General features: G+C 34.0%; 1 protein-coding gene across 2 annotated transcripts in view; it reads left to right on the forward strand.

The window, feature by feature from the left end:
* LOC131667681 (RNA binding protein fox-1 homolog 2) overlaps positions 1-17,547 on the forward strand; it is a 796,162-nt gene that overhangs the window by 296,794 nt on the left and 481,821 nt on the right. The window contains exon 5 of one of the 2 annotated variants that reach the window (XM_058941279.1): positions 8,286-8,378. The exons of the other annotated variant lie outside the window; for it this stretch is intronic. Within the exon in view, the coding sequence (XP_058797262.1) occupies positions 8,286-8,378 (93 nt within the window). The remainder of the gene's footprint in view (positions 1-8,285; positions 8,379-17,547) is intronic. 2 annotated transcript variants of the gene reach the window in all.

Here is a 17,547-nt window from a genome sequence, read left to right on the forward strand (position 1 = left end):
TCCGAAATTGCTCAATTTCGACCAAAAGAAACGTCGCATGAGCATCGCCCAAGAGCTACTGAATGACGTCAACGATGATCCAGATTTACTCAACAGGGTTATAACAGGTGACGAAACATGGGTATACGGTTATGACGTCGAGACTAAGACTCAATCGTCCCAGTGGAGGCATTCTGGATCACCAAGACCAAAAAAAGCACGCCAAGTTCGATCAAATGTAAAGGTTTTGCTTACAGTTTTCTTTGACTGCAGGGGCGTGGTGCATCATGAGTTCTTGCCACAGGGTAGAACAGTAAATAAGGAATATTACCTGCAAGTTATGCGCAATTTGCGCGAAGCAATCCGCCAGAAACGTCCGAATTTGTGGAAAAATAAAAATTGGCTTTTGCACCATGATAACGGCCCTGCTCACACATCGTTGCTTGTGCGCGAATTTTTGGCTAAAACCAACTCAGTAACGATGCCACAGGCACCGTATTCCCCAGATCTGGCCCCCTGTGACTTCTTCTTGTTTCCAAAACTGAAGAGGCCCATGAAAGGACGGCGTTTTGCCACGATTGAGGAGATAAAGACGGCATCGAAGGATGAACTAAACAAGATCACAAAAAATGATTTTTTGAAATGCTTTGAGGATTGGAAAAAGCGTTGGCACAAGTGCATTATATCCGAGGGGGATTACTTTGAAAGAGATAAAATAAAAATTGATGAATTAAATAAATATTTTTTGAGAAAAATAAAAATTCACCTTACTTTTTGATCACACCTCGTATTTTCTTTTTTTTATTTGAGGTACCGACAAGGATAAAAGCCTTTCATGAAATTTTTCTGCTTGTGAAGCTGTATAAAATGGACACCCTTTTTTGTTGAATTTTACGAATATTCTATCATAGTGAAAGTAAAGTTAAAATATAAAATTGTTCGAACTGATCTGGAAAATTTTCATACTCTATTTTTGATTCACGAGTTTATTAATCATGGAATTTGAATCAATTCGGCTTACGCCCTTAACTTTATGTTTTTCAAACAGTTTTTATAGACTCTTATCATCATTCTTTGCAAAAGAGCAGCAGGAGCATTAATTTTTTTTTCAACTAAACTAGAGTTTGTCAAATCATGTGACCTAAAATTATGTAGTTGTAATTTATATTGCTACTCATTTAGTTCTCCTAGCACGTAACAATGTTATTTTTCTCCTTTAAGTTTGACAAAGTAATCGCTTTCGTGTATCATACAGTTATTATTCGATAGATCTTCATCTTTCTACTGACACAGAATGTTTTGTCTTGATATTTATGCACTCCATTTCTTAATTATTTTCTAAAGATTCACTGGTTCCTTAATAGCTTTATGAAATAATACGTCACGTTTCTTGAAACTCACTTTAATATTATCGGCCACTTCATCTTTAATTGATATTTTTAAATACCTCTAACCCTCCGTTTTGCAATAACTTTATGACATCTGTACACGCATTGGACACGAAAACTACATTTTTTTATAAACGAGTAGAATGTCAGGTAAATAATATCTGAAGATAATTTGTAAATAAACTTTACAAATGGCATTATGGATATGAAAAATGTTTTTTTAGTTGGATAATCAATAACAATCATTGTTAATAAAAAATAACCAAATTTTTTTAAATAGCGTGAAGCACATTAATCATAAATGTGAATAACTTTTACAATAGAATTTTCAAAAAATAAGCTTGTTAGAGGCAATGCGAAATGGCACAGATGAATGTTTGATAAATACTGATTTTAATAAGCTTATGCAATAGTCATAATGAAGTTTGTGTCTACTAAGTTGAGAATTTTTAAAACGTTTTTAATCATAGTCTATTGTAAAATAATTTTAATTTATTTCCTGCTTTCCTGCGACAGCTTTTACTACAATTAACCTTTTGCCGAAGCCCAGGTAAAGGGGTTAAATACACTACTATATTCGATGAAAATAGCATAGCCTTATTCACACGTCGCAGCGGATTTTTTACAGAATTATTTAAATAGTTATATGTTGACCTTGTAACTTAAAATTTTGTTTCTTAATACTAGAATCTTATTAGGCTTACTAACTCAATGTAAACAAAAAAAAATAAGTGTTTAAAAATCTTAAAAATTTTTCAGCAACTGATAACGTGATAAATGATTATTAACTTTTAGTTCTAAAACTATGCATACATAGTTGATCTCAATATGGATAACAAGTGTATCATCTTTGAAAAAAAGGATAATTTTAATCTTATGATTGAAATAAACATTACGAAAATCTTCAAAATAAATAATAGTCATCGAATTGGCGGATCTGAACGAGATATATCCACAATATTTTTTTCTGAAATTTTGCTGGTTGGCTTGAATCTTTTTTCGAAAAGTATAAATTTTATGAAAATTTCGTGTTTTGTTAACGTTTCTATAGATAATTATGACGGTTTCAGTCACGTATAGTAAATGAATTAATTTTTTTCTGCTCGTGTATTTTGACATAAGTACTGTAACAGGCTGCCGCCTAGCCGCAAACCTCGGGTAATAATAATAATCCTAAATACAGCCAGACGGTGCACTGTTAACTGTGTGCTCCTAGCACACTTGCTCACCTTGTCCCGGTGTGCGCCTGCGCCGAGTTCTCTTACCGATCTAATCTGGGTTCACGATCTCTCCGCCAGGGGCGCTGGTACGCTTGCTTTACAGCGCTCCGTCGGCCACTGCTGACAACTCGGTTGGCGGGCAGCTTTTCTCGTTGCTTACGTGATCCGTGCTGTACTACCGGCGCGTTCGAATCAAACGTAACCAACAATACCGATGTCGAACAAAGGGAAGACAAAATAAAGAGATAATCTCGTATTGATCTCTAACCGATTTATTAACTCAAAATATATATAAGGGAGGGATTTGCCGAGAGACTTTCGCACGCTGTTTCGGTATAACAAATCGAACGGGGAGAGAGAGAGTAATTCTCGCGGACTATTCGCTCGCACGCTTTTAACAAATTCGCCACGCACGCTGCGCGGGATCGTACGCTAAAAACAAATCGACAAAAGTGCTGGGCACCTACCGCTAAGTTGACGGGGATACGGTGGCTAACCGTATCCGATTAACCCGTTGCTGATGAACTGCCTCTGCGGCTGCTGCTCCGCTGTTGTTGTTGCGTGGTTGCAGGAGTTGCAGAGGTTGAGCTCGCTGAAGCCGAGGTCGCACACGTTCAGCAATGTGCGCATTCGGCACTCCACTCACAGTTGTTATTATCGGCGACGGTGTCACACACGTTGTGCAGTGTGTGCACTCGTCCCACCGTACCGATCGTTGTTGTCGGTCGCTGATGCACACGTTGCGCAGTGTGCACTCCTACCTCACAACTCGCTAACAATATGCACAACTCCCTGGATCTCACTCGTAAAACAATAGGACTCGTTGTTGCCTCTGACTCGTCGATCACGATGTAGCCGGACTGAAGGACTCAGTCATACTGGCTAGCTAACTCTCCCCTCCCGGTCATTGCCCCTAACGCGCCCTCTCTCTCTCTCTCTCAAACCGATCGCGGCTGTTACGCTCAGCCGCTTAGTAACCCACGCGAGTCTAAACGATTTTCGGCAATTGTTGCAGTACATAGATATAAATAGAAATAAAAATGGCGGAAATATAATGAGTAAACATTTAGTAAATTATATGGTGGTCCTGCGCTAGGAATCTTTACTAAATTTATTTACTTTCTCTGGAAATGGTTAAAGGATACTGAAAACTGGTTTCATAAAAATTTATCTTGTTGAAAATTTTTTAGATTTTTTTTTGAATGTATGGATATTCTAAAAATTACGCGTTAAAAGTTATACTAACCTCTCCAAAAATTTATATTCAAGATCGATCAAATGTAACTATTTGTATCGTCTTTTTATCTCTTCCAGGCATGATCAAAAGAACATTTAAAAAAATTTTATGAAAATCTTTCAAGTAAAAAATTCTTCAGATCAAATCTTAAAAGAAATAGTACATTACCTAACTAGTGCAAGAAAGTAGATTGTCATCTCGTGTAAGGTTTACGCCCAACAAAGCGAGTACTTAACATATTCTTTTTCGAACATGTTTACGTAGATAAGGTGTTTTTCAATACATCAAAACATGTGGAAAGCACAACTTAAATGCACATATTTCGCCTTGTGTCAAGTTGTACCTGCCGCATAACGTGTTGAAAATAATTTATTAATTATTAAAAAATCATGGTTTGTACTAAAAGTCGTATCGATAATTGTCGAGTTTAGTTATGTAACTGGTCATTCCAATTTTTCAAAATATTGTCGATTCTTCTCAATTTCATCAACAATAAAGAAAATGTACGTGAACATATCCATATATATATATATATATATACGTTATATATATATATATACGTTATATATATATATACGTTATATATATACGTTATATATATATATATATATAACGTTGTACTGTTGACAAAAAATCTGTGCCCAAAAATCACCGTGAGCATATTACTAAGAAGCTGCATTTTAAAATAATGTATACAAATCTCATAACTTTGAAATTGATGTTTAATAAGGTAATGAAAAAGAAGCTAGAAATCTTATAGAGACAGACACAGAAGAAATAATAAACATTATATTAAATAAATGTTATTTCATCGAATATTATGTTGCAAAAATAATGGCTGACAGCGGGCAAGCTTTTTTCAAAGTGTGCATGTCGATAATACCAGAATATTTCATAGAAAACAATAAAAATTTAATAAAACAATAGAAACTTTTTGTTTTACTGGAAAAGATGAAAAGGTAAACGAAAAAAGGCCACAGTCTTCTTAACCGCCCTAAAACAGATTATGATTCTTGAATTATACGTGTTTCAAGGATACGTGAATTATATTATCCAAAATGGATTAGTACCTATATAAGGTCGTAAATATGTTGTCATTAGACGAAAAAAATTGAACGTAATTTCCAAAAATTACCACTGAGAAATATTTAAAGAATTAAAGGACAACGCATGTCAAAAATTTTTAGAAGAATCACAAATTTATTTGGCCACGAAATTTTCAACGAAATTAAAAAACTGTCATTACTATGCTTTGTAAATGCTCTGGAAGCCATGGATGAAGTACTTGCGTTTTACTTTTTCATCGAAAAGAACACTGTGGCAATTCTTGGCTACCTTTTTATCTTTTCTGGTAAAACAAAAAGTTTGATAATTATTTTGAAGTAGTGCAATTTATATTGTCTTTTATGAAATATTATGGTATAATCAACGTGTATACTTTGAAAAATCCTTGTTCGCTGTTGACTATTATTTTTACAACATAATATTCGATAAAATGAAGTTCACTTAATATAACATCTATTGTTTCTTCTGTGTCTGTCCATATAAGAGTTATTTCTTCTTTTGCGTTACCTTTTTTAACATCAAATTTAAAACTATGAAATTTGTATACATTATTTTTAAATGCAGCTTCTTAGTAATATGCTCACGGTGATTTTTGGGCACAGATTTTTTGCCAACAGTACAACGTATGAAATTTGTAACATTTTTCAGTTGTCTCGATAAAAAACAGCTTGTATTTTTAAGATTATCTAATTATCTAACTATTTTACCAAAAGAAACATTTTATTTCTTCACTATTGAGAATGATCTTTTTTTACGCCCATTAGTATTTAAGTACTTTAAGTACGAAGTTGATCGTTTTATTCAATTCTCTACTCACACTTTTCCTGAAGAACATGGATTTCTTTAAAACTTCCATATTTCCATTGCGATTTGAGTTATATTAACATTACGATACAGGTATATTAACATTACGATAAGTTTTAAGTTATAGTTTACATTACGATACAGAAATTACAAGAAGCATTGTAGTAATATAAACAGTACTATATTATAAACTGAAACATTGAAATTCTTTATACGAATATACGTTAGGTTTGTATAAATGAATGAAAAAAATTTTCATTTGAGTAAATTTTCATACCTCTTGTAATAATGAAACCCACTTCTTACTTCGTATTGTCATTTTTGGCAAACTTTTTCGGTGTTGAGGCTCTATGTAATTCGTAACAATAGAAGTTAACGTACAATTGCTTATTTGACAACAATGAGCCTGCTATAAGAACAATGACCTATAAGAATTCAATTTTCTATTTTTCTATGGCCTTAATGCAATTTTTTCGGTTATTGAATATTTCTAACAAATTATTACTAATTTTCGAAGTTACCAATTTACATCGCTTATGCTCTCAAGTTTAAAAGTATTTACGTATAAATTTCTGCATACTCGTTGCATGATATATACTTACGTATATACATTCTTTTTTTGCCATAATTCTGTGTGGAATCTTGTTACAGATTGATACCGTAATTTGGCGTAGGACAGTCTACAAAGAAAGAAGATAAATCAACAGCATAATCACTCGCTTTTTATCATGATTTACATCACATGAATGACTTTATAAGCAAATATCTGCAATCTCTTATCATTAGTAAAAAGCTATTTTACAGATCAAATAATAGAGTTTGTTCAATCGTGTTTAAAATATTAATACAAATTGTTTGTTTGAATCTTCAATCCTGACACATCTTCATCAATTATAGAATTATGTTTTAATATAAATGCAAACTATTTATTTGAATCTTCAATACAGACGTATCTTATTACAAAAAATAAATAGAATAAACATTAATTGGTTTTCAATGCACTGGTATATTTTGATTTTTTCCTGATACAGTCCAACAAACAGCTTTTATTATTTATATAAAGATTTAATCGTAATATTAATTTTGACAAAATAGTTTTTTAATTTGATGGAGCATATGAAATACTAACTATAACGGGGTGACTAAGCATAAACCAACGTCAGCAATAAGCATGCGCTAGATCGTTTTAATGAAGCGTCTTTTGATTTTTATCAACTATTTATCAACGAGTAATTATCATAGAAATTGAGGGTGAAGCCATGTCAAGAGGATCTGAAAGAATCACTTGATTCACATATATCATTTTGTTAAGTAAATGAATATACATTATATAGTACTGTGTGCGTCCGATAAGAGATGTGCAATATTTTGTAAGGAAAGAATAGTAGAAAAAATATATATTTGAGCATATTTAGATAAAGCAAGATCAGCTAAGTAGTTCTGTATTTTGCAAAAATCTTTTTGCAGGATAAAACGCATGTTGCGTAGCGTAGCCTGAATTTGATTTCTACTTCCGATACTATTTACCAGCTCTACCGAAGAATGGATTTCTTGTTAATTAATTAGTTTCATTCTACTGTCCAATATAAGTATTTTTAAAACGGAAAAATATATATTTCCGTTCAAATTAGTAAATAAATAATTTTAAAAACGTACTATTCTGTACAATGACTTCATGGCTTATTTTCATAATTCAGTGAAAACAGTCTGTCTAAAATAAAAAAATCATTTATAAGTGTCTATAACAATTTACCGTAATGCAGTTAAACCCAAAATTAATTACTTTTAATTTACATCAAAAAAATTTTTGGACATTATTCAATGACATTGAACTATTGTCTTATGGTAGTTTTTTTCACCAGTGATTGATAATTCGTGCATCTATTTTATGTGTACATGTACATATTTTGATACTTAAACTAATAAATACACATGTATATATAATTTTGATACATGTATTCATTATACCAGATAAATTTCTACAAAAGGTTTTAATTATATTGATATTTATTGATACAGTTACTTGGTTAAAATTGAAATATCATACGCAGTATAATATGACATAATTTTATATAACAAGATATATAATATAATATTGTCTTATATCATAAAATTATCTATGTAATAATGCCCATTATTTAATCTATAAATTTATATTACTTATTTGTTGCACGTTGTTTGAAGCGTCTTCGCAAGCAAATTCACGCATTTGCAACCATATATGTTCTGTCAAATTGCATATCACATTAAAGTTTTACATTTTATATACATCTTAATCATTTATGATAGAGAAATCCTAGTAGAATTTATGAATAATGTTTGATACCAATGTTTTAGTGAACTAACAATCAGTTGTAGCATAAGTTTCATCGTATTTAAAAAAAATGTTATGTGCTTGGCATTATCCTTTAATCATTACAAAGAATGTAGAATACGGATATATCCATATTCCTATTGAAAAAATATTATAATAATAATAATAATAATAATAATAATAAACTAAAATATTATGTTGATATGCTAATGCTTGCGAAGCGCAAAAATTTGTAAGTTGAGTTTAATGCATGTTGTTTTGTCTGTCCTTGCATGCAGGGATTCGGTTTTGTAACATTCGCAAATAGTGCTGACGCGGACCGAGCACGTGAGAGGCTACATGGCACCGTGGTTGAGGGCAGGAAGATTGAGGTGTGCATGATTTTCTTATATTTATATCACATTATTATACATATATATATATATATATACATGAATATTATTTTCAATTCATTCCTATATTTATACGTTTTTGTACATATATGCATAAATGTATACTGCCTTATACAGGTATAATGGTATGTATATAAGTTGCTTAACCAGGCTACTATACACTAATAATCAAAGTTTATAGATCTTCATTAATGCGTATCTATATATATAAAATTTACTAAAATGTGTTTCTCAACTTTCACTTTTTCGGGCACTAAAAACAAGTGTAATTTCAAAAGTGTATTTGGAATTTCACATTTGATTCATCACGCCTTTAGAATTAACATTTATTTCTTAGATATATATACAATGCTTAAGTAATATACGCATTTTTTCAGCACTAATATGAAATTTTAAGTAGTTTTAAGTAGAGTTAATCATGGTGTAGAATACAGTCAAGCATGGGCAAGATGTCGCTTGTATTGATTCTTGTCGGTTTGTAATCTGTGATTTGTATTTTTTGAATAGAATACATTTTGTGTTAATGAAACCGATTACAAAGCAGTCAAATAAATAACTAATTGACTAAATGATACATACTTAGGGAAAACCGATTTTAAAAGTGAATTTTGTTATAAAACAGAAAAATTTTGAAGTGTATTGAATTAGTCTAGCTCATAAAAATAATAGAGAGTATTTCAAAATAAAATATCGTTCTAGAAATTATTCACAACTGACAATAAACTTAAAAAATAAAATTTATATAAAAAGAATTTAATCTTCTTTGTAGTTCTGATGTAGAAAAAATAAACTTAGTGATTTAGAATTTTTCAAATGCCATCCCAAATAATATCGTTCTTTCTCTAAAATATGCAACAATATGTAATGAATTGTAAGAAAATTCTAATGATAGAACGAAAATAAGAAAAAAAAAAATAAAAATACTAGAGGTTATTCTATCAATTCTTTTTTTATATAAATAAAACTAAATATTACAGCAGAATGTTTTGAGAACTGATGTTGATATTCTCCGGTCTTGTTTAGGCGAACACTGGCAAGGCTTACCGAACAGGATAACAGTCAGACTTATACTGAATCTTGTTCGATATACTTTGCCAGTGTTCGACTGAAGAAGACCAGAAAATATGAACATCAGTTCTGAAAACCGTCGAAACTGTTGTAATATTCAGTTTTTATTAAATCAAAAAAGAATTAGTAGAATAGCCATTAGTTTTTTTTATTTTTTACCTTTTAATATGTAATAAATATTAATATTTAGAAAAATAACTATGTATGTGAACGAATACTTAAAATAACTGCACAATTTATCATGATTTGTGGGTCTTCATATAGTTATTACATTTTCTACATTGAAAATAAGAAAAGTTTCATATTTAGGATTTTATAATCGTTGAACTTTTCAAGACATTTTCTCGGTAGGTACATAAATTTTATCTTTACGTACTTTCAGTTTTAAAGCATAATATGATATGAAAAAGTTAAGTGATATGCCATTTAAAAACAGTTTTTCCTGAACTGAAAATATTTTTACTCAAGATATTTTATTTATTTATTTAATTAATTAATTAATTTAATTCATTTTATTTATTTTTATTTCCCGGAAAAAACAGTTTTTTCTGACTATTTGAGACTACTTTTACATATCTTTATGAGTTTTTAAAACTTTTTTACATGTGACAGTATCTCCCATATACCTATACTTGTAGTTTCGAAGTGCATGTTCCTCGGAATCAAATAATGCTATTATTTACTATACGTTCTCTCAAGTTAATCGATCATTTTTTATATAGCGGTAAGAAAAGGCAAATACTGATTGGACTGTACCTACTCCTGTCGGACTACCTTTATCGTTAGTTTGAATCGTGGTAGACCCCCATTAAAATATCGTAAATCCAGATTGATTGACTAACTCAACTCCCCCTCAACTCCGTGATTTCAAAATCAGTACTCTGATTCCAGAATCTCGGATTCGTAAGTTTGAGCATTGTTTCTTCGCATTAGCATTACTCCTCCAGTGGAGGGTCTGCTCATATTATACGTGTCGTCTATTAGTCCGTTCTACATTCCGCAGCTCTTCTGCATTCATTCACACATTTACTTAATAATTCAAACATCCTCATTCTTTCTTATTTCTGAGAACAGCCTCCACAAAGCCTAACACTACATCTCAGTTAGCCTCGCTTTGCAGTATTTTTCCAACAATAGTCAGATGCGATACTGTATCCGGTTATGCTCTTTACTTGTTGTCTGTCAATAGTCAAGTGCGGGTACCCAAAGAACATATGTTCCGCGTCGTCATTATTGTACCTGCAAGATTTGCAGTCTAGTGTCCTGTTTTTGTTGATTTTCATCAAGTAACTTTTAAATTATCCATAACTAAAAAGGAACTGGATGATGTAAAATTCACCACTCCAAATGCCCTCTCCTACCAAGGTTGTAGGGCGCTTATTAATTGTCAAGTCCGTTTATCAGTGGAGTATTTCGTCTAGTGTTCTTCTCATTCCGTCAGAGTCCCCTTCTTTTCAATTTCTGTCGCGCCTACTCATCGTATGTCCACGCTCTTTTGATAGATCCTCGTTCGCTCCTTAGTTAGACGATTTATAGGGATCACGTACGTGGTAATCAAGATAACCTCTTGCGAGACCGTTCAGTATATGCACGTAATCCTCAACATCCCCTGTCTCTGTACATTTAGTAACCGTTTCTGATATTTCTTGGTTTCGATAGCGTCGATCCCAATTTTTCGCACCGTATAACAGGATGGAGTGGTTCGTTAACATTAAAAATTGCCATTTTTTCGGTCTCAGTCAGCACATATTTGCCATTAGACAGTAAAGTTCGTGGCAACCCTTGCCGCCGTCTTCTGAATATGGGAAAAGAAAGTTAGTTTCACATCTAGTGTGACCCTTAGCTGCTTGACCGTATTTTCGGTATTCATCGATACCGCACTAACTTTTATTGATATGATCGCTGATTTCTTTATCTCATTAATAACAGTAATTTTGTCTTATCTAGCGCCAGGCTGCCCCATCCATTAGCAATCATTATTATGGCTATGCTCAACGCCAACCGTACCAGCTCTGGAGGGCGAACAATTACACAGGCCGACAAAATTTAAAAAATGGAAAAACCCAGAAACCAGACAGTACGTTCCCAAACGTTTTTGGTGCGCTGAAACCGAATCTGACCTCAGAATTGCTCCATCACCCTAGGTTTTCGAGAAATCCTAACCTAAAAGTTCAAAAAACACGATTTTTCACTATATTTCGCATAGTATTACGTCGTAAGCCAATTTTATTTTAAAAAACGAGTAATGCTATCTCAAAGTACTACTCTTTACCCTTCAAAATCCTTTTCTCAGATTTAAAAAATCGTTTTTTTCCATCGAGATATCGTAGATTGAATTTGAGTGATTTAGCGATTTCGTTACAGCACGAAATAGTGGCGAATTTCCGAATAAAGAGTTATAGTGTAATTATATTTTTTTTGGGTCACTGAATCCAAATTTAACGTCAGAATGACTCTATAATCTCAATTCCCTTAACCCTAGAGCACCATAACCTGCGACGCTGTAACCCCTGACCGACATACTCCAAAGTCCTTAACTCTCGAGCCCTTTAACCTGCTGCTGTATAACCCCCGACCCTCACACCCCAATTTCCTTAACCCTCGAGCATTTAACCTGCTGCGGTATAACCCCAACCCTCATACCGAAATTCGCTACGCAGAATACCTCAAGCCTCCAAATTATATATTCAACCCCCGAGCCCTGCAAGTCTGCAACCTCAGACTCCTTTGCCAGAATTTCCTCAATCAGCACTTCAAGCTGCTATCGTATAACCGTATGTCTCTACATTTCAATCCCTTCAATATCCATGCCTTGTATTCAACGCAGCTTTCAATTACGCGTTTTAAATCTCATTTATTCAGTTTGTGAGTGTTGCATCTGAATATAACCCCTGACCGACATACTCCAAAGTCCTTAACTCTTGAGCCCTTTAACCTACTGCGGTATAACCCCCGACCCTCACACCCCAATTTCCTTAATCCTCGAGCCTTTAACCTGCGAAGCTATAACCCCCGGCCCTATCGAGGGTTAAAGAAATTCGGGTTTGGTGGACGGGGAATTCCGCTGGGTCAATGGAACAACGATAGACGTCATTTCTGCGGTAAAAGAAGGTAGAAGAATTTGTGTCTGTGATAGGAAAATTCATATCCAACTTACGTATACAAGTACAATTTACGTTTACATACAAGTGTCTATAACTTGCGAAATCGATCAACTAGGATTTTTAATCTTACATTTTTCTGGTCTACTAACGATGAAGAAAGTATCTGCGTTAGCAGATATCGGATTCACTTAGGGCCTACATTTCCTTACTTGAGGATAACCGTGTATGACATTGCTCAAAAACTACAAATTTTTGTGCTTCGTTCTTCATCCGTGTTAGGGATCGTATTTGAGCGGTAGGCTAACGGAGAAGTCACTGGAATTAAATACTTTCTATTATTTCTCATATAACACTGCGTGCAGTACTCGTGATTTCCAATTAACTTATAAGTTATTAAAGATGTCGGCATGTAGAATTCCATGCAAAGGAAAAATCGATTCCTTTTGTAATATCTGCGGTAAATTTGAGGTAGCTCGACTTCGTCGGTCAATCACTGATATCATTAAAGATCAGTTTGAAGAATGTTACGAGACACCTATGAAGAATTTAGACAAACCATGGGTTCCTAAATATATTTGTGAAGACTGTCGCCGAAGTTTGAAAAACTGGAATAAAACTAAAACCGAAGTTGTTCTCTAACCAACAATATGGTGTGAACCTAAAAATCACCATGATGACTGTTACTTTTGTAAATGTGATACTTTAGGTTTTAATCATAATAACAAAGCTTCTCTCCTTTATCCGAACGTTTCTAGTGTAACAGCAGCTCAGTATGGAAAAATAGAAAGAAAAAAAAATTCTGATTCTGAGCCAAAAAAAACTTCAACCAATAGAAATTCCGGTAACAGACAAAAGCAGCAGTAGTGATGAAGAAGATTTTTCTGACTCAGAAAAGCCCAAACTTTTCGACCAAAATTCTTTGGATGATCTGATCCGTGATTTGAATATTCCTAAAGATTCTTCAGAACTCTAAGCTTCAAGACTAAAAGAAAGAAATTTTTTATTACCTGAGACAAAAGTTTCTATTTACAGGAAGAGAGATATTAAATTTCGGTCATATTTTACTTGCGTGGATAACCTTGTTTACTGCAATGATACAAAGCATCTCATCAGTTTATATGGAGTTCAAGGAGGTTATAATCCAGAGAACTGGCGACTCTTCATGGATGCATCTGTACAAAGTCTCAAGGCAGTACTTCTGCACAATGGGAATGAGTATGCAGCTATTCCCATTGCTCATTCCACTATGATAAAAGAGTCTCACGATAACTTTCGATTCCTTCTTGAGAAAATCAATTACAATGAATACAAATGGCTCGTTTGTGGCGATTTCAAGATGATCAATATATTAGTTGGCTTGCAATCTGGAAATACGAAGCACCCCTGTTTTTTATGTCTCTGGGACAGTCGTGCACGAGAAGAACATTGGGTTCGGAAAGAATGGACGAAAAGAATCGGAATGGTTGTTGGATCACACAATGTCGTCCATGAGAACCTTGTTGATACTAAACATATCTTGTTACCTCCACTCCATATAAAACTGGGCTTGATGAAGCAATTCGTCAAGGCACTAGATAAGGAAGGCGAATGTTACAAGTATCTTCAGGGCAAATTTCCTAAATTGTCTGAAGCGAAAATTAAGGAATGCATATATTTGTAGGGCCAGACATTCGAGCACTTATGAAAGATGATGAATTCCTCTTGACAATGACGACTAATGAGAGAAATGCTTGCATAAGTTTCAAAAGTGTCACCGAGAATTTTCTCGGAAACCACCGGGACCCTAAATACAAAACTATTGTGTCGACAATGCTACAGAATTTTCAAAAATTAGGGTATTCGATGAGCCTGAAAATACACTGTTTGTTTTCACATTTGGAATACTTTCCGGACAATGTTGGGTCGTTCAGTGAAGAAACGGGTGAAAGATTTCATCAAGATTTCAGAAACAAAGAGGAGCATTATCAAGGTAGATGGAATAAGAGCATGATGGCTGACTATTGCTGGGCTCTACACCGACACGATACATTGACAGATAATCATAGACGCAAATCTCTTAAACGTTCATTTCAAGATAAACGACAGCGTTTTCATAAAAAAAAGAAGTGAAAAACTGTAGGGTTGCAGATATTCAGATGCAACACTCACAAACTGAATAAATGAGATTTAAAACGCGTAATTGAAAGCTGCGTTGAATACAAGGCTTGGATATTGAAGGGATTGAAATGTAGAGACATACGGTTATACGATAGCAGCTTGAAGTGCTGATTGAGGAAATTCTGGCAAAGGAGTCTGAGGTTGCAGACTTGCAGGGCTCGGGGGTTGAATATATAATTTGGAGGCTTGAGGTATTCTGCGTAGCGAATTTCGGTATGAGGGTTGGGGTTATACCGCAGCAGGTTAAATGCTCGAGGGTTAAGGAAATTGGGGTGTGAGGGTCGGGGGTTATACAGCAGCAGGTTAAAGGGCTCGAGAGTTAAGGACTTTGGAGTATGTCGGTCAGGGGTTACAGCGTCGCAGGTTATGGTGCTCTAGGGTTAAGGGAATTGAGATTATAGAGTCATTCTGACGTTAAATTTGGATTCAGTGAACCAAAAAACATATAATTATACTATAACTCCTTATTCGGAAATTCGCCACTATTTCGTGCTGTAACGAAATCGCTAAATCACTCAAATTCAATCTACGATATCTCGATGGAAAAAAAAGATTTTTTAAATCTGAAAAAAGGGTTTTGAAGGATAAGAGTAGTACTTTGAGATAGCATTACTCGTTTTTTAAAATAAAATTGGCTTACGACGTAATACTACGCGAAATATAGTGAACAATCGTATTTTTTGAACTTTTAGGTTAGGATTTCTCGAAAACCTAGGGTGATGGAGCAATTCTGATGTCAGATTCGGTTTCAACGCACCAAAAACCTTTGGGAACATATTGTCTGGTTTCTGGGTTTTTTTTCCTTGTCGGCTTGTGTTATTATTAATGCTATGGCGTCTATGTAACTAGGGATATACACTTTAACATCTCCAGTCTTAGCAAGTCGTCATAAACCATGTTTCACAAGTCTGGTCCCAGTATAAATCCCTACGCAACCCCCGTGGTTATCTATTTAGTTACCTATTCTTCGGGCGTCTCATACGTTATATTTCTGTCTCGAAGTTAATCCCCTATCACGCGTGCCAAATAGGAAGGCACCTTAAAAGTCTGTAAAGATTTCTTGATATCCCCCCACCTGGCCAAGTTAAAGGAATTTCTCACATCTGACGTCTCTAGCAATATTAGAGATCTAGCACATTGGCAGATCATTCGCGTGGTCGGGACCGCCTTAAAAACCTCCTGTATTGGTCCTATTGTCGATCGACCTCCATGATGATTATCCGTTAACCTCCCGCTAGCCATTATAGTGTCCGTCAGGCGTGATCTTAACAACAGTTTGAAAGCTTTACCCGCGGTATCCAATAAGCTCAGGGTCTGTAGGAAGACGGCAATTCCGTATCTCTATTACCTCTAGACAGAAAAACTAAGCAACCCGTCTTCCAACGTTTATCTAAGTGTCCCGACCTCAAATTCGCGTTATACGTCTCCAGGAGAATCTTAAGGTAACCCACAAGCCAAAAAACTTCATCTGTAATTCCGTGTGATTATAAGGACTTTCCGGGTTTCAATGAAAAGGTGGCTCTTGTGGATAGTTTATAATAATCTGTCCTTCTTAGTCACCGTATGGATAGAAAAGACCGTCAATTATATTATCCTCGTCATCGTCGTCTTGTCTTATAGTTCTGGTCTACCAGAGACCCCCAACCTCTGGGTCACTAATTTATAATTTAGACCCCAGAGGTCCAGGTCCACTTGCCCGCATAATTGTCTCCAGTACTGTTTTTTGCTGTCCTTTCTTTTGTTTATCAACGTCTGCCGTGCCTGCTAATAAATAGCTGAGTAAGTCTCCATATCATTATTTCCTCTTTTTCGCACGCTATGCTTCATTCATCGGTATCTAATACATTCTTTTATTAAGCATCTGTCCTTTGTCTTTCGGAAGTCTTGCACCTCTACTTTGTAGGCATCAAGGTTAACCTTCGTCTTTACCTATCGTAGTTTGACAGTGTACATCTTTCCATTGTTCAGATTGATGAGGACTGTCTTTCCATCATTTCTATGCGCCTTCTTCTGTCGTTTCATCTTAGCGGGTTGAGTATTATCAGGGTAACTTTCACGGTCATCTTTGAAGTTTTGTAACTTTGACAGTTTTCACAATTTTTGGATGCTTTATAGAATTTTATCTATTTGATGATGATTTATTGAATACAAAATATTATTAAACACATTTTTGAAGAAAAAAAGATACGTGGGCTCTAAAAAAAAGTGAACTTCTGATTTGTTTGTTGTTTGAAAGGATATTAAAAAATTGAAAAAATCATAAAACTACGAACTTCTGGCATGTGTATTGGTATGAAGAATCAATTCTATTTTGTTGATATTCAGTTCATTGTACTATAGGTAATACATTCAAATTGATTATATGTAATTTCAGAAAATACTTTGAATAATTATAAAGTTTTATCATACATAAATATGCTCCGATCTCTTCTAGCGTAAAATGATAATAAAACTGCTTGTATTTCTTTGTATAAATACAAATAAAAACGTAGAAAGGATTTTATTTTACGAGGGTTATTTGAAAATTCCGTGCAATCTCAGAGAGATGACGCTACTGGTACGTATCGAGGTTATTTTCAGTTAATAGCATAACTTGGAAGGACACACCAAATTTCAACCAGATTAGTCTATTACTTTGCGTTTAACATTCGTTTGAATAAAAAAAATTGAGTGGTTGTAAAAAAATGTATGAAACAAAATTTCGTCTATTGATTAAACATTACTTTATTAAGGGCAATGTAATTTAGAAGATCGATAAACATTTTGAGAATTGTACACCTTCGATTATAATGGTTTATAAGTGGTTTCAAAATTTTTGA

This window comes from Phymastichus coffea, unplaced genomic scaffold (assembly GCF_024137745.1).
Source record: "Phymastichus coffea isolate CEN01 unplaced genomic scaffold, Cenicafe_Pcof_1.1 PCOF00005, whole genome shotgun sequence".
Lineage (NCBI taxonomy): Eukaryota > Metazoa > Arthropoda > Insecta > Hymenoptera > Eulophidae > Phymastichus > Phymastichus coffea.